Raw genomic sequence first — 24,705 nt, forward strand, 5'->3', positions numbered from 1 at the left:
TTGAAGATCTGGCACGGCTCAGCTGCTGGATATCTGACCCTCCCTCTTGTCCCACCAGCAAACTAGCAGGTACAGTGCCCCTGGGTGTTTTTAGCGGATGTCTGTTGGCAAACTAGAGCCTGCTCTAGTCAAGAAACACTGCGACACTAAAAATAAGCTTTTGGCCCAACTCCTATGACAAAAAAACCCTGTTGGGAACCTCAGCTATGTGACTTGAAATGCAAAGTTTGTATATTTAGACGTCACTCTGAGCTGGGGCAAGGGCATTACTGCAGCTACAACATATGCACGTAGGTGATTATAATCAGCTAAATAGAAATGTTGGAGATTATGAATTGTAGTGGACAGAAATGTTGCTTACAGATAGGCTGGTGTTTATAGATTGAACAGCAGCCCCATTATGTTTTTGGATTTTTAACTCCTTGCTCTCTTGGGGGAACTTTGTTTAAAGGCCACATTAATTACGTCTGTCTTTTCCAATGTGCCACAGTGTTTAGGCAGATCTAATCACCAGCTTCAGAGAGGCTGGTGAATCGATTCTCATCCACCGTTCTGATGAGAATTTGAAGATGAAGCCACTCCCTTCTGAACAGCAGAATAATATCTCTCATGCAACAAATTTAGAAATATGCTCAAAAGCAGGGCACAGAAACCAACAGATATTTAGAGTCTAACATATGATTTGGGTTCAAAGCTCCATATATGGATTGTGAAGAGCACAGAGGAACATAGAGTCATGCACCTTTACCAACTGTGGCCATGGTAACAGCAAGATCAGAAGACGAAAATCTGACTGATTAAAAGCTGTGTGTGTGAGTCCACCAGTCTATGTGTTTACTATACCTGTGTCAAATTTCAAAGCCCATGCAGAATGGATCATTGTTGCAATAATAGTGGCAGTGGATCATCTCTCATATCAATAAACGTAGTTGCAATTTGTCAGAAAGAGAGATGCATCTTCAGCTAGGACGGTTCTTAACAGTCATAGCAGAAAAGACAGCAGAGAGGAAGACAAGATGAAGACATGGGATTATGGGTACAGTCGCCTTGTATCCTTCTGCTTTAAATAATGCAGTTAGTGTGCAGAGCACTTACTTCGCTCCTCCATCTTTTTTTCACCTTTTCCCTAAACCCCCATGTTTCCAACTGCTCGCCATCTCTTGTTGTCTCTTGTTTCATGTGATATGTAGTAACAATTCACCCCTTTTCTCTATTGCCTAATTCCAGCCTTTCCCTGGACAGAAAACAGTGGGCTGGCAGAGAGACAGAACAGAGAGAAAGAGGTACCAGCATAAGGGTGTCGTCCAATCACTACTGTGGTTGCTCATGTGAGAGGAGGCAGCTGCAGATATCTCTCAGACTGTTCATTCAGTCTTTCCTCCCCTCCCCCCCATTTAATCCCCATGCTTCAGGTCTGTAGGAGGAGTTGGAGATGGTGGCGGATTCCCAGCTTCTTTTTTTCTGTCCTCCTTCCATATCAACACCAGAAGCAATGAACCGCTTTGGTCCAATAAGTCTGTTTACAACACACACCGCTCTGACCCAACAAAGTGTAATAACCCCTGAGTGCAGGACGAGATAACGTCACAACAAGTAGGCTGAATCACCTGTCCTGTGGCACAGCTGGAGTTGAGAGCTGCGTTGCCCACATCGGCATTTAGAGGCATCACTGGTGTTTTCTTCCTCCTAGTCTGCAGGCACATCAAGCCCCATGGTACGCTCCTAAAAATCCTGCAGCAACGCCCAGGGACCGCAACCACACAATCTCCCACATGACTTACCAGGTCTGTTTTCTTATATATCAGATCTGCAACAAGGAAGCACCCATGTTGCAGGAGTGCAGCCAGCCACCAGTCGTGTTTTAACTCATCTTTAAGGAGGATTTAACAAAGCCCATCCAGCTACACCAAGAGTTATATTTATCAGCCATTCATGAATAAACTGACTACATAATCACAACACCAAAGCATGCTATAGTAAATCAATGCAACAATTCAAAAGAGGAAGGTAATCAGCTCTCTCAACACCTCTGCATGACTGACAGGAGCATTCTGCTGCAGAGCAATGCTTTCAGTAAGACGTTTTCCCTAAAACAAAGGAATAAATCAAATGTTCATTTTGCATAATTTGTACCTCACATAATAATTAACAGCAGCTCCATGCACACTGACTTGCACTGCACACATTCACAAATGTTCCTTTTTTTCATTCCAATGACTCAGTAAGTAACTGGCTCATAAAGACAATGAAAATGTGTTCCATGAAATTAACAAATGCGAGCAATGAAATGTGTTCCCTCATAAGAGATAATTTCCAGCCCCTCTCTCTTGTGAATGAAATGCTGCATTCATTCAACTTGTAAATGAGAAATTCTAATTCACTGAGTCACTGACCAAACGCAACAACCTCCCAGTGATTTCAGGATGTGGATGCAATGTTTAAAAAAATCCTTCGAAGGAGATCATAAAGCCTACCTGAGAATGCTGCCCTGCTTTCTCGCTCTCCTCTCTCTCGGGCTGCTGTCAGGGAATGATGCGGACTAAATTTCTGTGCAGCGCTTGGATCCGAGCACAGAGTCAGTCATTGCGCAGGGTGCCTGTCACCAAAACCCGTGTTTTTAATTTTTGCCTGGAGGAGTAGTCTGTTGCTAGAAGCAGAGCGGACCTCCACAATGCGTGGGAACTCGTCTTCTATCTTGCGTGGAGGATGGAAAGCCCTTGGTACCCTGGGAAGGAAACCCCTGGATCTGAAGTGATAACCCTGATGCTTAAGTGGACAGTCATCACCTGATCCGATTGTCTCTACAGCGCATGGTGCCTGAATTTGACTCATCATCCACGCAGCTCTATTGAGAAATCACTGTATTTTTTTTTTTATAAGGTTATGCACTAACTGTGGGGATTTATAACTGCGCTTTATGCTAATTTAACATGCACATCACAACAAGATATCATAAGGTGGTTCAAAGTTTTATTGGCATTTGAATGCAAAGGTTTTTAATAGAATTGGGTTACTATTCTATTTCTATCTTAAGAGTCGTTTTGTTTTTTATTTAGTGGTTATTTTTTATCCTCCATAACTATGAACCCTCAGAAATATCCTAGGATTTGGCAGCAAACAAATATACTGGAATACCTTCATGTTTCCTACATGATGATAGAATTTGCTGGAACTTTCCCTCCAGTCACATGAGTTGGGTTAATATATTGTTTTGCAGCAAGAATTCAATCTCCAAAAAACCTCTGAAATTCTAACAGCAGTGTCTCAATTATAAGAGCAAACCTAGACTTTGATTCTTACTGTGGCGCCATCGCGCCATCTAAGGGATTAAGTATTCATTGCACTGCATTGCAAGGATGAAATGCGCCGCTTTTGCTTTATTACAATCTCTATTTCTTTGTAATAGCAGTGGAATCGGTACAAAATATGCAAAAAACACTCTCACTGTGAACATAATTCTGAGTTACATCATTAGAGGCACGGTTTTTAGTGGTTACACTGTGCGTTTGCCACACCTACACACAGGAAAAGACTTCAGGTGAAGCAAGAGCAATTACCCTCCTACTTCCGTATTCGCGTCCCACATTAACAATAGTCAAATTTCGAAAGTATTCACTCTGATACACGTGGTCTACGCATAAACGTTTAAGATATGTTGAATCTACTGATAGCCGTATGCATGTGAGACGGAGATATTCGTCAAAACTGGCTTTCGTGAAGTTGTTTAACGAGCACCGAGTACGCATGCGTAGCACGAATTAGCTGCTCATGCGAGCCACAGATGGAAAGCTATCCTGTTAGCTAGTTACCGGTATTTATGATCATTTCAGATCGCTGTAAGATGTTCAGACCAACGGACAGAACATTTCACAGGCTGGAAGGATTTAGCCTTTTGGCTGCTTCGGTGAACTCTCTTGATATTGTATCTTCTTTGGTCACGTGATTGACTTTCGCCGCTGTAGTCACCTGATGTGTTGTGTTGCTGATAAAGAAAGATGGCTGCCCACCTATCGTACGGTAGAGTCAATTTAAACATTTTGAGAGAAGCAGCACGGAAAGAGCTTCGAGAGTTTTTGGATAAGTGTGCGGGAAGCAAGGTAATGAACACACACATACATATGTAAAACATGGCGGAAACAGCGACAGTTATCCATATCCATGAGTCTGACAGTTAAGCTAGTCTCTTCAGCCTCAACGTTATCATGGAGCTGTCAATGGTACAAAACACATAATGTTGCAGGTTATGTTGAGCGATAGTTACAACACTACATCTTCTGACTATAGCTGCTGGCATATCTGCATGTGAGCATGTGTATCTGTCCTGTAAGGTGGCTAACGTTATCGCAACTTATTATTGGAATCATTAAGTTAGCTAGTAATAGCTAAATCATAGACAACACTGACATCAAACATTTCCGCATACTGATACGTTTTCAGGTCTTGCTACTGACATACCTAACTTTATGTGCCTTTTCTCTTTAGGCCATAGTTTGGGATGAATATCTGACGGGACCTTTTGGACTGATAGCTCAGTACTCTCTACTGAAGGTAAGTGATTTCTGCGTACAGTTTTTTTTATTGTAAGGTAACGCAATAGACAATGTCCAGATGAGCTATCTGACGTCAAGCACAGTGATGTACCATATATCTAACATAGCTTAGGCGTTTGTGAATTGTAGATATCAAACCCATGTTGACTGTTTATTACTGTGTTGTTCAGGAACATGAAGTGGAAAAAATGTTCACCCTCAAGAGTGGCAGGCTCCCCTCTGCTGACGTCAAAAACATCATCTTCTTTGTTCGTCCCAGACTGGAGCTCATGGACATCATTGCTGAGAATGTATTCAGGTCTGTTTATGTGTCTCATTGTCAAGCACCACAGTGTAAACAGTGATAAAGGCCTTTTCTCGATGTAACAGTATTTAACACTTTTGCCCTGGATTGTGCACCTTTTTTTTTTTTTTTTTAAGTGAGGACAAGATGCATTCGTCACGAGACTTCCACATTTTGTTTGTGCCTCGGCGGAGCATGCTGTGTGAACAGCGGCTGAAGGAGGAGGGCGTGTTGGGCTCTTTCATCAACATTGACGAGTATATCCTTGACCTGATTCCCTATGATGGTGACCTGCTCTCCATGGAATATGAGAGTGCCTTCAGGGTGTGTTCAACTTGTACATCCCAGATATATATATATATACAGTATATCAACCACTCTGCTGCTCTACAAATGAAGCATCTATATGTTGTTATAAAGAGACAATTAGATTTCAAATCAACAAGAATTCAACCAACATCCCTTGATTCTCTTACAGGAGTGCTACTTAGAAAATGACCAAACAAGCCTTTACCACACAGCCAAAGGCCTCATGACCTTACAGGCACTGTATGGCACCATTCCACAGATATATGGGAAAGGAGAATGTGCACGGGTGAGTTTGGTGGGAGGTGAAATCATTTTGTATTAAAGTATTGAAACTTCTAATTGGACGTGGACAGAGGCTCAGCAGCCGCCAGGTGAATGAATGTTTGAAAAAAAGAAATTCTCTGCTCGTTCTCAGCATGTTGCCAACATGATGCTGAGGATGAAGAGGGAGTTTGCCGGCAGTCAGAATCAGATCCTGCCCGTGTTCGATACACTGCTCCTCCTGGACCGTAACGTTGACCTGCTCACCCCTCTGGCCACACAGCTCACCTACGAGGGTCTCATTGACGAGATCTATGGAATCAATAACGGTCAGAATAAACCCTTTTTCACTCCTTGTCATTATGTGTGAATGTGAGTCAGATGTGAATGCACCATTATAGTTATCTTAAGTCTGCATATATTGGTAGGTTTCTTGAATGTCCTTGGGTTTTTTTTTTTTACTCCCTCTGACTTTCAGGTTATGTCAAGTTGCCACCTGAGAAGTTTGCGCAGAAGAAGCAAGGTGAGGCGAGTAAAGACTTACCCACAGAGCCCAAGAAGTTACAGCTCAACTCAGCAGAGGAACTGTATGCAGAAATACGGGACAAAAATTTCAACGCTGTTGGAGCAGCTCTCAGCAAGAAGGCCAAAATAATCTCAGCAGCCTTTGAGGTTGGTCTTGCACTCTAAAATGATAGTAGTGTAAAAAATGCTTTAAAAGTGTAGTTTCAATGCCTGGTACTTCCAGGGAGCTACATTAGATCACTTTCAGACACCCAGACATCCCAGTAGATCATCTGATTGTAATCTCTGTGGCATTTTACCTCAAAGGTCATAACAGAAATCCATGAGGTTAGGGCAGTGATGACAATCACCTAGAGATAAGAGAAAGTACTAATTGTTCAAGCAGAATGCTTAACAAGGCCAAACATATTACTACTCTCTCATCAGCTCAGAACTCGGGTACATTGACTGCAATACAAACGACATTAGCAGAGATTGTTAATGAGCAAACGTATGCACCACCAGAAGTGTTCTAACCCTGGAAAGCAGTGAGTATGAGCAGGCTGCTCTTCGCTAATGTAGGGAAAGACACTTCCCATTGGAAAGGTTTTCAGGAACATAATTAGTTGGGTGTGTATTGTCATTGTTTAGTCTGAAGGGAATCTGTGGAGATGTTGTGTGGGGGCTGTATTTTCCAGAAAAAACTGAAGATGGGTGAAACAGTTTTTTTCTACAAATATAATTAGATAAAGGAGCAACAGCTTCCTAACCTTGTTTTTGGTACATTTTAATTATTTACCATGTCATTACTGGGTTTACATCTAATTCAATTTACTGATGTGCTGTATGATTGACTTTTTGTGGTAATTAAATTGGATTCCATCATTTAAATGCTGTTTTTCTGAGCCGCAGTATCAGACATATTAACGGCTCAGCGAGTAAAGGGATATTTTTTGTCTTTCAGGAGCGCCATAATGCCAAAACAGTTGGAGAAATAAAGCAGTTTGTGTCTCAGCTGCCTCACATGCAGGCAGCACGAAGTTCCCTGGCTAACCACACTTCTGTAGCAGAACTGATCAAGGACATCACCAGTGCGTAAATAACCCCCTCTTTTCCCCTTAAGCTTTTCTCATAATTAGAAAGTAGACAGTGGTGGTTTGTGAAAACCTTTTTAAAGTAACCATTGTCCACCAACTCAAGGCACTGTTTGTGGATGTTTGGAGTAGCATTAGAAAACCTGCCTTTTATATCTTATATTTCTGTTGGCTTTAAGGATTGCATAATCGTGTATTTCTCTTTTCTTACAGCATTGTATTTTTAAGGTTTGTTATACATAAATAAAATCTAGCTAATGTCTGTTGTTTCAGCATCTGAGGCCTTCTTTGATAATCTAACAGTGGAGCAGGAGTTTATGACTGGAGTTGACACAGACAAGGTATTCATCCATCCAACCTATTGTTCTTCCAAGGCCAATCTGTCATAGAAACTATTCTCACATGTGTATGCACATAGACATACTATGGTTTCATACATTTTTGCTAAACTTTACTGAAATCCTTAAAACAGTCAGAGATGCCTTATTGCATTTGTTATTCACGTTTTACACCCAGTACTGATTTAGAATCTATACAAATGGACTATTTTGCAAAAGTGAGTTATGTATTTATCTGTGGGTCCAATATAGTCCTAATGAACGTTATTTTACTATCCAGGTGAACACATATATAGAAGACTGCATTGCCCAAAAGGATCCACTGATCAAGATTCTGCGTCTGGTGTGCATGCAGTCAGTCTGCAACAACGGCCTCAAGCAGAAGGTGTTTGACTACTACAAGAGGGAGATTCTCCAGGTAGAGTCAAAGACGTAAAGATTCGTTTTTGGAGTTGGTGTCTTCTCTGTGTCCATACATTCCCGCTGCATCAACAAATAGTGGTATAGTGGTCATTTTGCTGTATACTGTGGACTCTATTGTATATTATTACATGAATAATTGAAAATGACTAAGTTTTCTTTTTGTCTTTTTTGAAGACCTATGGTTATGAACACATACTAACATTAAACAACCTTGAGAAGACGGGTCTTTTGAAGCCACAGACAAGCTCAAGGAATAACTACCCAACTATTAGAAAAACCCTTAAACTGTGGATGGAGGACGCCAATGAACAGGTACGAGATTTATGATTTAAGGACGGACTTTGAGGATTAAAACAATGCACTTTGAAGGGTTTGAGGAGGACCTTGATCTTGTGTGTTTTTTGATTCCCCCAGAACCCAAACGACATCTCCTACGTGTACAGTGGTTACGCTCCGCTAAGCATCCGACTGACCCAGGTCTTGGCCAGGCCCGGGTGGCGTAGCATCGAAGAGGTGCTGAAGATGCTTCCAGGCCCACACTTTGAGGAGAGACAACAGCTGCCTGCCGGGCTTCATAAGAAACGTGAGGACTAGTACAAACTAGGTCTGCCGTTTGCCCTGCGGCTCACTAAACAGAATAAAAGTAAACGACCTCCTGCCTGCTACGTGTAGATAAGACACAGGCTTTGTTTCTGTTAAGTCAAGTGCTGAACAGCAGCAGATTGATGGCACAGAGCTGACAGCACCACAGAAGCACTGCCAGTGTTTGTCTGTGTTGAAGAGAAGGCTAGATGACAACACAGTGTGTTTGATTTGTCAGTGACCAGTGTTTTCCTCCCTCTTCGTATTGGCAGCAGTAGGTGTTACACTGATGTGAATAATGAATTTAATTATACGCTCAATTTGAAATGTGCTAATTAGAACTGTGAGTTTGGGCATCATACAGTTGACTTGTTTCTACATGCCTGCCTTACATTGGATTTTAAAAGGTGATAATAGAGAACTCTAATCTAGGGGGAGGGTGACGGCTAAATTAGTGTTTTCACATTTCAAAATATGGGGTTTTAGCAGAAGGGACTTGGCCCTCTTTTTACGTTCAGTTGTATTTGTGTAAGTGGCAGATATTTTAGGGATTTACCATGTCCTTTGTCATGCTCACAATTTCCTTTTTTTTAGTTAATTTAGCTTTTATTTTCTGTTTGCGTGACATGCGTCTCCTTTTATTGTTGTATAGGCCAGCAGGGGGAGAATCGGACAACGCTGGTATTCTTCCTCGGCGGAGTGTCGTACGCAGAAATAGCCGCTCTTCGGTTCCTCTCTCAAATGGAGGACAGCGGGATGGAGTATATTATAGCCACCACAAAACTCATAAACGGCACAACTTGGATCAAATCCCTCATGGACCGGCCTGAATCCCAGACCGCCTGAGTCACCTGCATGTACACCTGGCTACATCAAACACCCCCATCCATCAGAAAACCTCAGCTGCTGTTTTTTTATGTCCATGTACTGCAGGTGTTTCATTGATGTCTGTGCTGGTTAAACAGCAACAGGCTCTTTAAAGGTGCCCAGTGGAGTCTTCTTGTAAACAAAGTCATATTTACTAGTGTTACTGACCAAAATGCGTTGCGTGTATCCTTGAGGCCTGACAAACATGTTGAATGCATTTCCTTCTTCATAACTTAATAACATGAATATTTTAAATCGTACATTGTTATCATCCATGTTTTCTTGCTTGCCTTTGCTCGTACTTTACTACGCTTCTCTGTGCGGTACCACACCCGACTGCGGATCAGTGGAATAATGGAACGTGTATCACGTCACCTGCGGCCTCATGCACGTGCATGATACAAACAAAAGGTTGACCCACTACTAAAAACATTGCTCCATAGCGCTTACAGTGGTCATAAACTCCACAGGGTACCTTTAATTTTTTTCGAGTCCTTGATTTGCACCCAGACAATATAATATAAAGCTGGTTTAATGCTACTGTTTATCGCGCAATCCCTTTCCATCACTGAGGTCATTGCTCTACTATGGAGCGACTGTATATATATGTATGTATGATTAAAATCCTTGGGATGTTTGTGATGAGGTCATGTATAAAATGATTAAAGATGCACTTTTGTAGGCAGTTTTGTGTGGCCTTCGCTGGGATAAAAATAGGTAAATAAAAAGTCTTAATAACTGTAACTGATATTAGTGCTGAATTACTTGATCATGTGGGAGGCCATTTTGCCTATTGTTTAGTAGTATCATTTTCGGAAAGGCAAGCCGATTGTGATCAGAGAGCAGATGAAAGGCAGGGACGGGAGTGTATCCGTCAGCAGTGGTCCCGCTCGCTGAAGGAGCAATTAGCGGAGTAACAGGCCTCCCGATCAGCCGGTAATGGCCCTGTGCTGTCTGGAGAGCTCAGCCCATGGCAGCCCATGATTTGACAGCGCAGGACACTGATTGAATTAGGAGGCCATTTGCTCCATGTTCCGGTAGAGGATAACTGAGCTGCAGGAGGGTGTTTGATCTCTGTTTCAGTCAATACCTTCTCCATGCCTTACACTATGAACATAGGGAGACCTGCTGACAGCACTCAGATATTTTGGTGAACTCTGCTCAGGTAAATCTATGTTAATGTCCTCCATGTTGATTGGCTAGCAGACTTGGAAACTGCTTTGACTAGATAAATTAGAAAATACTTAGTTCTGTGAATTTTGCTTGATGGCCAAAAAATCGGCCAAATTTTCTTTGTTTGAGGAGCAGGTGCACTGACGACTTAAACTCCCATTAGATCAATCCCAGGGGATTCAGATCCGTGTGATCAGTTATTGCTTTTGGCTCCTCCTCTGCCACAAGGGCTTGAAACGCTCCAGGCAGCACACACCAACTTGGACTTCAGGGCTGGAAGCACAGGAGCCCACTTTCAAATCAGCTCCTGCCCTGCTCCAACAACACTAAGGTATGATTGGATTAAGTTTTATATTATTCAAATAGCATCTTGTCATCCCTGCGTGGTTTAATTGTGTGTGTTTTTGTTTACTTTAAGTCTGTTAAACCTTTACAGGACAAGATATTAACACACTTTTCATTTGACAACTGACTACATTGTACTAACATTTCTTTTTAACCGTGAGGCATAACAACAAAACTGTATATTTATACCAGCATCATTTATTCTGACTCTAACATGGTTCATATATGAGCTTGGCTGTAACTTCTGTAGCCTGAGGAATAACTACAAAGATAACATACATGAATGTATTCAATGTTACCCAGAAAGCTGCATATCCCACAACTTCAGCATGTCTCCCTAAAAATATCTGAAAACAGTTTAAGATGTCATGAAAGGTGAACGCTGAAGATGTTAGTCAGTCTATATTGTTTTGTGACTATGCACAAAACAAAGCGGATCAATACTGAACCCATTTAGTCCAATTTGCAGATAAATTATTAATAGTGGTCTTGTGACAATGCAGACTCCTCAGCTTCTACAAGGCTGGGAAGAAAATCAATTTGCACCTCTTATACAACTAGACTGGAACTTACAACTTTGACAAGCGTGTGTGTTTGCAGAATGGGACAAGGTGAGAACATGGGACACCTGACTCAACCTGGTCGCAGGCAGAAGACACAGCAGGAGCCTCAGGACGTGGATCCCTTGTTCATCCGCTTCCTCCGGACATTCAGGGAAATCCTCAAGTTTGTTCTCTTCAGCTACACGGTGCTGTTTGGTGCTTTGCTCCTTGCCAGATGGACCACTTGTTTTATGGTGGGAAAGTAAAAGGAACCCGACTGTTGCAGAATGAGCCTGTTCTTGGACTTGGAGCTCATTACTGAAGTTGATCAGGCAGACCTTCCTGGCATTTGTGGTCTATGCAGTTCCTATGAATTATTAATGTCTACACACACAACAATAACAGCTGGAATGATTATGTTTGTTTCCTTATTTGATTCACGCTCTAGAGCTCACGGCTTTTGTTCAGTTTTTTTTTTAATAATCTAAACAGGGTGTTGCAGCCATATAGAACATTTTAAAAAAGCCAATTTGTATCAGATGTGTTTGTTGACAGTGTTTAAATGTGCAATCTAGAAACTATATCTGCTGAGTAGAAAAATGACCACAATGAAGTTATGAAACATGTTTGTATGGTTGTGTAGCATACAAAAAAACAGTATTGTGTATTCTTGATTGATAAAAGCTTTAAAGCTGTCTTTCCTTGGGAAGCACATATAAAGGTTGATATAAATGTTTATGTAAATAAGGGATATCAGCAGTGGCCATGTCAGCGGGGACTGTTTCTCTGTTATAGTTCCAATTTCTCCTGAATGAGTTGGTGACACAAAGCTCTCCCTCCTGGTGGGATTTTGACCAAAGCAAAATATAAACAGAAATTATTTGAGCCTTAACCATTATCGTTAAAATGTAGTTTTAAGGCCTTTATTATTTAGTCAAATTACCTAAATACTGGGGTGCCTGCAGACATGCTAAACTAGGTGCCAGCGACCTATTTGTTGAGTTGAGTGTTAAACTTGAGACCTTGCTGTTTTACCAAAAACTAAAATAATACACACATAGACAGAGAGTGGGATCGGGGGACGGATGTGCCAATAGGCCTTTTTCATTTACACAGAAGACATTTTGACATGTCTCAAAAGGGTGAAAAAGCTCGTGCGTGATTAATAAAATGAATGATGGCTGAATTCCATTTAGCTTCTTCAGTTTTTAGGGTCCTCGTATTGTGCACGCTGCCTCACTGTTACGGCTTACTGTGACACTTAACAGAGCTTTTACTACTATGACTAGTCAAAATATCTGTTGTGACAAAGTCCTATAGGGGTCCACCTCACATCTTGCCCTGGAGCCCCGGTACAGGTAAACTGGCCCTGGTGCCTTGCATGGGAGCAGTCAGTTTGTCACTCACTTTTTTTACATCTTTTCAGAGTGGCATCCTCCATCACTGATGTCTGCAATTGCAAGAAACTGCAGCAGATCCCGTCGAAACTCAGTGGCAGTTGCAGGTGCCACCGGTTTTTGGGGGTTTCATGGGCGCGAAGACGAATTTTTTTGTTTTAATGAGCAGCACCCCTAAAATGAACTCAATAATTATTGTTATTGACATTACTATGAATGGTATTTGAATTATCTTTAGTTTCCACTTGAATTAAATCTCAAATAAAAAAATATGAAAAGCAAATCTTAATTTCCAAATTAAACGTCACATCAAATGCTGTTCACTTTTGCTGTGAAGCCAAAAACCAGCGAGCGAGGTTAGTTCGATGTTATTCACTGAAACAATCCACATGGGCGGGGTTTGGCCATTACAGGGTTTCCTAAAAAGTCCTTATGACTTTTCATTGAAAATTAAACACGCTATAAATCAATTAACGATGTGGTCTCCGGGGACAGGAAAAAGACCCTCATCGTTGACGACTCAGGAGCGGAGTCAGCCAGATTAAAATTGCATGATGCACCCTCACCGCTCTCTGCTCGATGCCTGCTGAACGCCGCCCGCGTTGCGCCATTTTGAAAGTGTAATGGTGGGAGAGGCAGAGGCGAGGGAAATCTCAAAGTAGAGTGCAAAGTCTAAAATTCAGCATTAAGGATTGTGGTTTACTTTCTTTGGTCGAAAACTATTTCGTGCTGTCTATATCAACTGGGCCGAGGACTTGCACGGTCTTCGGAGATACTAGCAGCTCTCCCAGGTTTATTCCTCCACTGCTCCTCGGTCAGAACCACCCAGCCGACCCGGGTCAGCACTGCTCCAGTCCAGGGCCCGAGCCCGCTACAGAGACACCCTCTGTCTGAGTCGCTCACCATGGCAGGTAAAACTAGAAGGCAAAGACTGTCAGAGTGTCTGAGGTTTAATTATTATTTAGCAGTTACTATCCTGTTCAGCACACATGATGGGTTTGTCTCTCTGTTGTGATTAACCGGCGCAGGCTAGCTAGCAAGCTAGGATACTTCCAATATGCTAGTGTATGTTAGTGACAGTATGAAAGTGAGCGTTTTCCATAGTAAAACATGTTTAAACTATTTCCACGTGCCTGGGAATATGCTACACCAGTTTAAATATGTAATAAGTATGAAGTCTATTGCGGCCTTGTTCTCATATTCCTGGTTTTAGCTAAGGTAGCACCAGGCTAACGCGTGTAAAGTTGTCTTTGATGGCCGTGTGTCAGAACTTGGGTTTGTGTTTCGTGCAGGCGCCGGTGGTGATGTGCAGTGGTGCTTTTCCCAAGTAAAAGGAGCAATAGATGATGATGTCGCTGAAGGTAAGTCCATGTGGTGGTCACTGAACAGTTGCTAACCTGCACTGTCTGATTGGCATCCTGTGCATGCTTGTTTTGAAGTTAGCGCTAATGCTACTGCTACACTTTCTGTTTGAGCTATCATGAAAAGTTCTATGAGTGATTGCTATTTTAGAGCATTAACCTGTTTACACTGAAGTCAAAAGGTCAGTGGTTTGGCACACTCTTGCCCATTGTACAGTAGGACTGTTACAGACGGCTGACCACATTCATTTATTTTTTGGCATAATTGCTGCAAAATGTCAGCAGGCACTACCTTTACACTTCCTCAGAGTGTATTTGTCCAGTGTGTGTAATGTAATATTTGCATGCTTGGGAGTGAAATGCATATCATAATTGAATAGTGGCAGGTTTTACCTTTGCAGGATAAGGGTATTTCATAAACAAGCAGGAAGTTATTGAAGCAGTGGGTTTATTTGGTCGAGCAATCACTTTGCTTGTGTTCAACATCAAATGTGTTTCACAGAGTGCATGACGATCCCTCTTTCAAAGGGTCTTATCAGCCAAGTCAAAAGAAAAACTTTTCCACTTAGCTCTATCAGTATCAAGCCATGCAGATGGCCGTATATTTTGCAACTTCTACTGCAAAGTCAATATAATGGAGGTGAAGGAAATTGAATGTGTAGTGCTCAAAGCATCACAAAATGTCATGAAATGAAAACCTTGATAGCAAAGTGTCTTTTTAGAAACACATTCAGGACAGATTTCATTGACCTATTTTCTAATAAATAGTGGTTCCTAACAAAAGCCAGTGATGACAATGAAGTCTGTGATTATCCTGACAAACCAGAACATTGTTTCTGTGAAGGTGCTTTGCTCTTGCAGTTTTCAACTGCCTGCAGGGTTAGATACCACTAGGGATGAGTGAGAAAATGTTTTTTTGTGATTTGGGTTAACTGACCCTTGCAGTACTACAGGCAATTTTAACACAGTACATGAAGATAATTAATGCGAATCCCTGGGGTAGGGGATTTTTATATATCAAGTTTTTACCTCCATAGGAACAGAAAGAACAGTGGTGGATTGTAACAGCCCCCTTTCTCATTGTCCAATAAGTAAATTCACTCCCAAAGCACGTATGTTTACAGTACACGATGGACTTATTTGCGTGTTAAGGACTACACAGTTGTTTACAGTAAGCTTTGCCTGAGAACAAGTATAAATGTGAGCCTCTCCTTGTGTCAACACATAGCAGTACATAGGCTGAAAATGTAGCACTTCTATAGTGTAGGAGTTTTATTTGACTACTGCAGAAATACTGTCCTTCACTTCGCCCTCTTTTGCTTTATATGAGAGTTTGTATGGAGCCAGGTCGTATCAGGCACTTTATGTGCTGCGTTAAGAAGAACAACAACACCATAGTCTATATTAAGGATTGCACTAGCTCAGAATAGTGCCAGCCTGTAAACAGGGATTGATTGTTGTGTTGTAGGATTTGTTGAGAATGCTTGTCTTTGAAAAGTGCTGAATAGCTGCACATGGCAGCACATGCCCCCCCCCCTCCTAAGAGTGTTTAGTAGACTTTTAGTTCCATTGCACTAGCACACTGATGTGTGTGTATATATACATGTACATCACTGCTCTGTTGTGTTTTCACCATGGTTGACATGGTTTTCACCCCTCACAGGTGGACAAAACAGGGGCAAGCGTACAATATCTTAAATGCTGCCAGAAGAATTTTGTGCGTCATTGGGAGGAAATGAATCACTAAACCAGAAAAGCCAAACCAGTGCAAAATATTTATATATATGACATTGAACACACTTCAGATTTACACAACAAACTCCAAACTACAGTAGCAAATTACACTATAAAAAGGGGTGCTAAGTTAAAAGAAATGGGATCATATGCTAACTACACTACCTTTTATTGACAGCTGACATCATATCTACTGTTGAATTCAACCACTCTGGGGAGCTGCTAGCCACTGGGGACAAGGGGGGTCGGGTTGTCATCTTTCAGCAAGAGCCAGAGGTAAGTTTTGGTGAATCCTCTGACCAAACTAAATATGTACAAACAGTGCAATCATTGTTTTTCACATTTAATAAATGAACAACTTGGTCAAGCTGGTTTTACATTTTACTAAATTCAGAATTTAAGCCAAAAATACCACTTGAAATAAACAAACAAACAAAATACTCTGTGGCTTCTGATCATGCATGAGCTGAAACGCTGACTCTTGCTCTCAGCATAGGCCTATTTCTATCTTAATAATACTTGAACATAACTCTGTTCTTTGGTCTGTCATTGTTTAGAGTAAGAGTCAGCCGCAGTGTCGAGGAGAGTACAATGTTTACAGCACCTTCCAGAGCCATGAGCCTGAGTTTGACTACCTGAAAAGCCTTGAGATTGAGGAGAAGATCAACAAGATTCGATGGTTGCCTCAGAAGAACGCAGCACAGTTCCTTTTGTCTACAAATGGTTTGTAAACCGCTGTATTCTCATTAAATTGATTCACTGTAGAAAGTACGAGTTGGTGATATTCAGCTATTTTAAAATGAAACTTTCCATCGGGCCTCTGGAGACGCAATTTGGCAGCAAGTGATCTAAATTTACAGTTTCTTAGGTTACTGAATGAGTTTTTCATGATCTCTGCTCTCTGCTCATTGTCAGACAAAACCATAAAGCTGTGGAAAATTAGTGAGCGTGACAAGAGACCAGAGGGCTACAATTTGAAGGAAGAAGACGGGCGATACAGAGATCCCAATACAGTCACAACACTGCGGGTGTGTATAAAATGCTGTCCCAATAAGGTTGAACATGTATGTATTATTCATTGTCGTTATTAACCATGTTTTGACATGCCTGATTTGTAATTGTAAGCTACTGTTGAGGTTCTGTACTTATTTTGCATCCATTCCTTAAATGAATAAATCAAGATAATTAATTAAAACTGAAATATGTTTAGCTTGATTGCAAGTTACTTGAAAGCCCAATACTATGGGTGTGTACATACTGACATGTCTTAACAGCAAAAGCACGGATGTAACTAATAACATTAACAATCCATTCATGCAATTACTGCAAAGCAGCAATTCATGTTATTAGCTACACCTGTGTTTGACGAGTCAAACTGTCTGCTCTGAAATAGGTCTATTCATCAACTGATCATGTGCATCCTCCAGTTTTGGAAACACTGAGCTATAGTTATTGAATAGTTTCCAAACATAGACTCAGTTTAACAGACTAGCCTGTTACGCTGAGTCTAGACCGTTAACAGTTACTGTTTGCGTCAGTCTGTTAGTGAGACCTTTTCCCCCCACACTACCAGCAAAATCCCAAAAATATAGAATATTGTCAGACTTATTCGATAACCAGTACATGCTGTGATACTACATCTGTCTGCTTCTTCAGCAGTTTGGGACCTTTTTTGTGCCTGGTAGAAAAACGTTTTTTTTTTTTCCTTTTCAAATCATAATGTGATTTATAAAATAAAGGACACTTTGATGACACCACAATCTACTGTATTTTCCCTGAAAATGGAGTGACTCTAACCCTGCTCTTCTCCTCAGGTACCAGTATTCATGCCCATGGACTTGATGGTGGAAGCCAGCCCTAGACGAGTGTTTGCCAATGCTCACACTTACCATATCAACTCCATCTCAGTCAACAGTGATTGTGAGACGTACCTGTCTGCAGATGACCTGCGCATTAACCTGTGGAATCTGGAGATCACTGATCGCAGCTTTAGTATCCTTTGTTGTTCAGCCACCATCTTCTGTAGATCGTAGTTATTCCCATAGACTTTAATTATCTCTCCTGTGGGAGAAAGGTGTGGCACAGCAAAACTACTAACTGTGCTGGGAAATGCAACCTTTCAGGCTCATACAAATGTCTCCCATGTGTTTTTATAATTGGACATTTTAGTTTCTAAGCAGTAACTGTTCTTTGGAAATATTTATTCGATGTTGGTGTCCAGTTCGATTGAGAAAAAAGTCAAATTTGCAGTCCATTTTAAGAGAATATAAGTTTGCGGGAGTTCACTTTTTTCTGTATATGTATAATGTGAAATAATGACTGGTATGTGCAGGCTAGTTTAGTTCTTTCCTTCGAGGTAGCTCTGACTCACTGTTAGATTATGATCCCCCGCATGCATCCTGTTCACCTGCCCACCACACATCAGTCACATTGGACACAGTCAGACTCTGCGTCACTCAGTCCCTGAAACGCACTGCATATTACGACACCTTTTTCTGATCCATGTTAAGTCAGTAGGTTGCTCAATCCTCGATTATATATGCTTTTGTGTAAGTAAGGACTTTTCTACACATAGTAGTGCAAACATAGTTTTAAAAAGTAAAATGTGTACAAAGTCTTGTTTGTTGACCTGAGCCATGCAAAACAGACTGCCACTGAGGAAATGGCAATGACAAGCTATGTTTGTACTAGTTAGATTAAAAAAAATGTCTGTTTGGCCCTAACTTCACTTCTTCAGATATTGTTGACATTAAGCCAGCCAATATGGAGGAGTTGACAGAGGTGATCACAGCAGCGGAGTTCCACCCCAACCAATGCAACACTTTTGTCTACAGCAGCAGCAAGGGCACCATCCGCCTGTGTGACATGAGGGCATCAGCGCTGTGCGACAAGCACTCCAAACGTAAGTCGATTTAATTTATACTGTGTGCTGTAGGGGAGCTGTTGAACTGAAATATGCAATGCATATCAAGAGATCCCTGATCGATCAGCTCGAGTTGTGAGGCCAGTCTGTCTGTAAAGGGCAGTGGCAATAGTGTCTTTATCAACCATCATGCATGTTGACGAGAATGGCGTTCAAATCCCGGACATTTTTGGAGGTAGCTTTTCCAACAGCTGATCTAAAGCATCTGCTGCTTTCCTGGGGAGAAGTCTTAATTGGTGTAGACAATTGCCCAGAAGGTATAACTTGTAGAGTTTTACTATACGAGTTGCAGCAGGAGAAGCTAAATATGTCTATTCAATGTGTGCACAGAATTTAAAAGAAGGGTTAGTTTAAAAATGTGAATAAAGTTGAGAGCACAGACAGAACATGAGTGCATCCCTGCAGTGACCACACAACTGAGTTGTATATGTTGCTGGATTAAACTGTGCACAGCTGTGTAACAAGTGTAGCCTGTCATTTCATACTAATGATATATATCTTTTTCTTTTAAGTGTTTGAAGAGCCAGAGGATCCAAACAATCGTTCGTTCTTTTCTGAAATCATCTCATCCATCTCTGATGTGAAGTTCAGCCACAGTGGACGCTACATGATGACCCGCGACTACCTGTCTGTCAAAATCTGGGATCTCAACATGGAGTCCCGGCCAGTAGAGACATATCAGGTCTGTAACCGTCCCCATGCCAAGACAAAAGTAACGTTACATCAGTTGTTTTTCTGCAAATTGTACTGTCTCTCCACAAGAGGGAGATGTTTCACAGACAGATAATCTAAATATGTCTTGCTACATTATTTTCACTCTTACTCAGCTGTTGATTACAACTACAACACCTCTCCATCACTTTGTTTTAACAGGTGCATGAATATCTCAGGAGTAAGTTGTGTTCACTCTACGAGAATGACTGTATCTTCGACAAGTTTGAGTGCTGCTGGAATGGGAATGACAGGTGAGTGTCTATATTATATGCACTGCATTAGCCTTCTGGAGAACTGTTGTTACTCTGCTAGATTTCACCATTGTCAGACTAAATTTGCATTTGAGAAAGTCATCTTTAGTTTCTTTATCATGCCTTTGGAATTCCCTGCATTCAATACGCTTGATGCATGCAAATGTTTTGGGCTGACCCTTTTTTGACGTGAGCAACACTGGCCTTATCAATTACTGTGGTTATCTGCTCAGTGCGGGGCATAAGGCTGCACATGAGTTGGTTTAGGTGGCAGAGGGGTATCCTGTACATGCTCCTGGTAGTGGTTTATGACAGAGAACAATTCACTTGAGGCTTTTTGATTTGTTATCCTTCATTATTATAATGTGGTTAAACCTTGTCTGTCTGCAGCGTTGTGATGACCGGCTCCTACAACAACTTCTTCAGGATGTTTGACAGAGGCTATCGGCAGGACGTAACCCTAGAAGCGTCACGGGAGAACAGCAAGCCACGGTCGGTCCTGAAACCTCGCAAAGTAAGCACAGGTGGGAAGCGCAAAAAGGATGAGATCAGTGTTGACAGTCTGGACTTTAACAAGAAGATCCTTCACACTGCCTGGCATCCTCTGGACAACATCATTGCTGTAGCCACCACCAACAATCTGTACATATTCCAGGAAAAACTGAACTAGCATTTGTTGATCCGCTCAGATCCCAGTTTCCGCTTGAGCCCCACTGTTCTGTTATACATACAAACAATATCTGTCCGTCTTTGGCTAAATCCCCAAGGCTTGATATGATCTGCCCTTTATGATTTTAGTTTTGAGTGTGACAAGATTTAAATCTGTCAACAACAAACCGTGGCATTAATACAGTACATCCATGCAGGCCATCACAAGCGCATTTTCCATGTGTTTCACAAGTATAAACATGCAGATCTGAGTCCAGAATTTGGGGTTTAGTTTCATGGCTTTTCTCCATCAGGAGCACTCCATTCACAAAGCTATCGTTTGCAGCTCCACTACATCCCAAACCAAAGGGAAAATGTGTTGGATACACATATTTGGCTCGTTTGTTTCCTTATTTTTTTGTGCCATCGTGACATGATTCATTTGTATGTCATAGCTACCAATTGTTAAGTTTTTGTAGCTTCCATGTTTTATTAGTTTGAATAGGAAATTCTTTCTACTGTTTATACATCTTTCTGTCACCAAGTTCCTTTTCGTACTGGCCTGAAACACTGCTAATACAAGCTCTCAACACTCCATATTTGCCCCAAGTATTTGTCAAGTTGCCAAGTTCACTCACCACTTCTTTCCTAATGTACAATACGGTTTGCTGTGTTAAAGGACCATTGTAGTGTTTTATCATGTTTTAGCTCACTCTCTACAAATCGTGCATAATTTATATTACTGCTAACCTTTGTCCACAGTTTACCGATGTTTATTAGATCAAATTTCTAACTTCAAGGCAGCCACTGGTTTACAATAATTTCTCTACAATAAGAAAGTCAACTTACGTGAAACTGATTTGACATGTATTCCATTTTTGTTGTCTCTTGAATTAAGTCAAAGCTCGGTGGTAATGCAATTGCAAGCAGGAAAACTTGTGTGTTCAAGCATAGCGTACCAACCTGATTCACTTCTGTTCACTGAGATGGATTACTTATCTCAAGCAAGTTTCAAGCCTGTAAGTTGATTTTCATTGTGTACTGAAATGGCTACATTTAGGAAAATGGTCTGCAGTAATGTATATGGAATTTCTAGTTAATGGGCAAAAACATAAAAAAAAAAAAGAACACCAGAGTCGTCCTTTAACATGGACACAAGAATGGCGTGCGCACACATTTGTCAGGTATTGTGGTTTTGGGAGTTGAATGGGGGCTAATCATGCCAAAGTAACCAGTCCTACACACACTAAGGTTATTGCCCCTGGTCAGACTGAACATGTGTGGACCACCATATAAAGCTCAGGACAAAAGCTTATATATATATGTGGAAGGGCAAAATGGCATGATGTAGCCTTATTCTGTTGTGTCCTGTGGCACCAAAACTGAGTGCTGCTGCCAGCTTCCCCACAAAGCCTGTTGTGTTGTTGCAGATTGATCGACCGCTTTACCCTCTGGATCTAGTTTCTGTTTGTAGAGGTTTTTTTTATGATGTTTTGTACTGTACCTGATAAAAGAAGAATAATCACTATAGCTGATTTATTTTTGTATAAATTAAGGCAATAGGATTACAGTCTGATCACTGTAGTTTCTGTAGCTGTCTGTCTCGGACTGATTGTAGATGCAAGGTCTCCTGGTCGGGTCACATTTTTGTCATGACTTTGGGATATTTTGTTTATTCTGGCAGGTATTTCTTTAAAAGACTTTTTGTGACATCAGGGAAGTGTGTCGTTTCTCGTGTGGGATGTCCAAAGAAAAGTATTTTCAGGTGTCAGTACCTCTGTAGTCATAAGCACTATAACAGTTTATTTTTTTCCATTTGGCTGACTGTAACTGCTATTTATATAGAACTTTATTCAGATGCGGCAGATTCTGAGTTAATTTGGATCCTAACGTCCTGTTTTTGTGCCATGGTTTTGTTTATGAATCCTTTTTGCTCGCTGTGAAAGAATAGGGCCTTGTGGGTCTAAATGGGAAAGGCATTTTAATCAACATGTAATGTTAAAACTGTTAATCGAGGTCTCTCTAAAGCTAGTCAAGTCAATTGACTAGGCAGAGTTACTGATTTTTGAATTAATGTATGAAATGTCTTCTCTCTCCTGTGATGCAGGAGAATACAGACTTGTTTATTTAAAAAGCAGAATTTTTGAAACACTTGGTTTGCAGATGATTGTTGTATGGAAGCGGTCATTAATGACTATTGAACACGGGAAAATACTTCAAAAGATTATCTCTTCTGTTTCTCTGCTACACTTTGCTTCAGCCACATGCTGCCAATTCTCTTCTGGAGCAAACAGGTGGATTATAGCACAGTTTTCCACTTCACTGAAATTACTTTTTGATGACAGATTAAGCCATTAAATCAGGGCATGAAGCTTATTTGGTCCATTGGATCATATTTATGTAAGTTAATGTGTCACTCCTACCTTTTTTAGAGAACTGATTTCCAATCACTGGGATGCCACCAAAATAACCATCTATCTCCATACGGTGGCGTTAAGCTACTGTTGAGTGTCACTCTCTCAGGGCTCTGGGTAATGTCCTCTAATAATGAGACGCTTATTTTGCAACCTTTTTGAAAAGCAACTTTTCTTTATTGTCTAATGCAAGATTGTATGAGGGTCATTCAAGTAATTTGCCTCATGTGATATATGTATAAACCTGTATAATGTGGCACCTTTGTCCCATTCCACGGTCAAGAATGAGAATGATCCAATCAATTAGCCACCAATCAACAGGGAGAGTTGTCCATTCAGAATATGTGATCAGTGATCAGCCTTGTCCCATCATTCATCCAAAGCAAGCATTTATTCACTCACTAACTCACTGTTTAGTTACTGTTGTTCTAACAACCTGGAAGATGTGAGAAATGTTTGAAAATGCAAAAATCTGTATAAAAAATAGTATTAAACTCAGAATTGGCATGTTTTTCTTTTTGAAAATATCTTGTGAGGTAACATTGGTTTTTAAACATCTCATCTTTGCAAACGCGACAGAGATGGTCATCACAGACTGTACGAGTGTCGGAGCATTATTGAAAAACAGTCACTGGACAATAGTAAAATAATAACAACCAACCAATAATCTTTTTCACTTTCCCCTCACATTGTCTTCATAGCTATTGTTCAAGGCTATAAACCACAAAGACATTTAGAAGAACCCTAATGCCTTTCTTATAGCATTGAGAAGAAATAAGATAATCAAGTATGTTTCTTGAACTCTCTGGCGTGCCAGACAGGAGACTGCTCAGGGGAATTTACCGCTGCTCTGTGATCAAAACCTTGTACCTTCAAAAAACAAAAAAGCAGCTTTTCAGGACTTTAGTAAAAACTGCCTTATTTACAGGTAGCTCATACACTTTTTGAAATTCAAGTTGCTATAATGGTTTTTAAACGTGAACCTTGGGTCAACAAAACTTGCCCTACATACAAAGGATCATGAAATCTCAAGGAAACTGTCTAAATTGGAGTTATGAGGTTTTTCCACTTGAAGCAGCATTATATACATGTTTAATGTACCACAGGAGTTAAAACAAAATGCACTTTTTATTTTTGTGAATTTCTTTAATTTGTATTTTGTTTTGTTTTTTCTTTTAAGGGGCTCTTGAATAAAGATTGTAGGAGAGTTTTGGTGATCTGTTTGGGGGGGAAAGAAAAAACTACAAATGGTTCATTGTACAGCGATGTTTGTCTTTGTCAAATGGAATAAAGTACAATTTAGATGAAAAGTAATAAAATATTTCAAACCTGAATTCTGAATAATATGATTAAACTGCTTTATAGTTTTGTGTATGGAAGATAATGTGCTGTAAATGTGAAATGATCACATAAATAGAAGCTTTATCAAGATGTGGTTGTTGTTATTGTGGCGCTTTGTATTACAAAACTAAGCCTGACATACTGTTTATAAATCAGAAAAGCATTTCAAAACATGGTTAGGCTTACTTTAGTGCTGTTTCATCAGTGAGGCAGAGTTGCTGCAGTGCTTTCAAAAGGGCAGAATATTTTCAAATCCCTACAGTGGTGCCAGACAGTGCTGCTGAAATTATTGTCTAAGAATGTATTTACCACTGCAATCCACTTCTTATTGCCACTGATGAGTCCATTAGCAAATACTTTTCCAACATCATATATAGTTTTATGACCGCAGTCTGCACCTGTTCCCACTCCCACCACTCTTGGGATCAATACCCAGCCTTAAGAACAGATTGATAGCATGGGTTACCCAAGTGCTGTCTTCCTTTATTCAAGCACTCTGAAATCACGTGTTCATGTAACCCACTGCCTATCACTGTATGTGATACTTTCTGATATTTATATATCTTCCTGCAAAAGAAACCCCATCCAATTAATTAAACACCAACAAGACACTTTAATAGAACTGGAGGGGTGATGTATACTACAGACCCA

General features: G+C 40.8%; 2 protein-coding genes across 3 annotated transcripts; both read left to right on the top strand.

Moving 5' to 3' along the window:
• Positions 1-3,995: 3,995 nt before the first annotated feature.
• Positions 3,996-9,943, top strand: vps33a (VPS33A core subunit of CORVET and HOPS complexes). 2 transcript variants are annotated; one of them, XM_070904462.1, is made up of 13 exons: positions 3,996-4,097; positions 4,483-4,548; positions 4,721-4,848; positions 4,971-5,157; positions 5,312-5,428; positions 5,558-5,732; positions 5,882-6,075; positions 6,872-6,998; positions 7,275-7,342; positions 7,620-7,757; positions 7,937-8,074; positions 8,177-8,345; positions 8,997-9,943. In XM_070904462.1, the coding sequence occupies exons 1-13, from the start codon at positions 3,996-3,998 to the stop codon at positions 9,188-9,190; spliced, it is 1,803 nt and encodes a 600-aa protein (XP_070760563.1). In that variant the 3' UTR covers positions 9,191-9,943. The 2 variants fall into 2 exon arrangements, with proteins under 2 accessions (XP_070760563.1, XP_070760564.1); XM_070904463.1 differs by lacking the exons at positions 5,882-6,075; positions 6,872-6,998.
• A 6,809-nt stretch (positions 9,944-16,752) lies between these two features.
• Positions 16,753-22,155, top strand: ppp2r2aa (protein phosphatase 2, regulatory subunit B, alpha a). The gene is made up of 6 exons (XM_070905029.1): positions 16,753-16,791; positions 17,578-17,755; positions 18,501-18,665; positions 19,199-19,368; positions 19,560-19,651; positions 20,042-22,155. Exons 2-6 carry the CDS (start codon positions 17,590-17,592, stop codon positions 20,319-20,321), a joined length of 873 nt encoding a protein of 290 aa, XP_070761130.1. The 5' UTR covers positions 16,753-16,791; positions 17,578-17,589; the 3' UTR covers positions 20,322-22,155.
• The last annotated feature ends 2,550 nt before the right edge of the window (positions 22,156-24,705 follow it).

The sequence above is a fragment of the Enoplosus armatus genome, chromosome 4 (genome assembly GCF_043641665.1).
Source record: "Enoplosus armatus isolate fEnoArm2 chromosome 4, fEnoArm2.hap1, whole genome shotgun sequence".
Lineage (NCBI taxonomy): Eukaryota > Metazoa > Chordata > Actinopteri > Centrarchiformes > Enoplosidae > Enoplosus > Enoplosus armatus.

What these genes read in the sequence shown, in the direction of transcription:
- vps33a (XM_070904462.1), top strand. Translation starts at nt 3,996, where the DNA reads ATGGCTGCCCACCTATCGTACGGTAGAGTCAATTTAAACATTTTGAGA. An exon ending in ATAAGTGTGCGGGAAGCAAG is followed by an intron (nt 4,098 to 4,482) that starts GTAATGAACACA and finishes TTTTCTCTTTAG; the next exon opens with GCCATAGTTTGGGATGAATA. An exon ending in TGCCGGGCTTCATAAGAAAC is followed by an intron (nt 8,346 to 8,996) that starts GTGAGGACTAGT and finishes ATTGTTGTATAG; the next exon opens with GCCAGCAGGGGGAGAATCGG.
- ppp2r2aa (XM_070905029.1), top strand. Translation starts at nt 17,590, where the DNA reads ATGCCCATGGACTTGATGGTGGAAGCCAGCCCTAGACGAGTGTTTGCC. An exon ending in GATCACTGATCGCAGCTTTA is followed by an intron (nt 17,756 to 18,500) that starts GTATCCTTTGTT and finishes TCACTTCTTCAG; the next exon opens with ATATTGTTGACATTAAGCCA. An exon ending in TGCTGGAATGGGAATGACAG is followed by an intron (nt 19,652 to 20,041) that starts GTGAGTGTCTAT and finishes GTCTGTCTGCAG; the next exon opens with CGTTGTGATGACCGGCTCCT.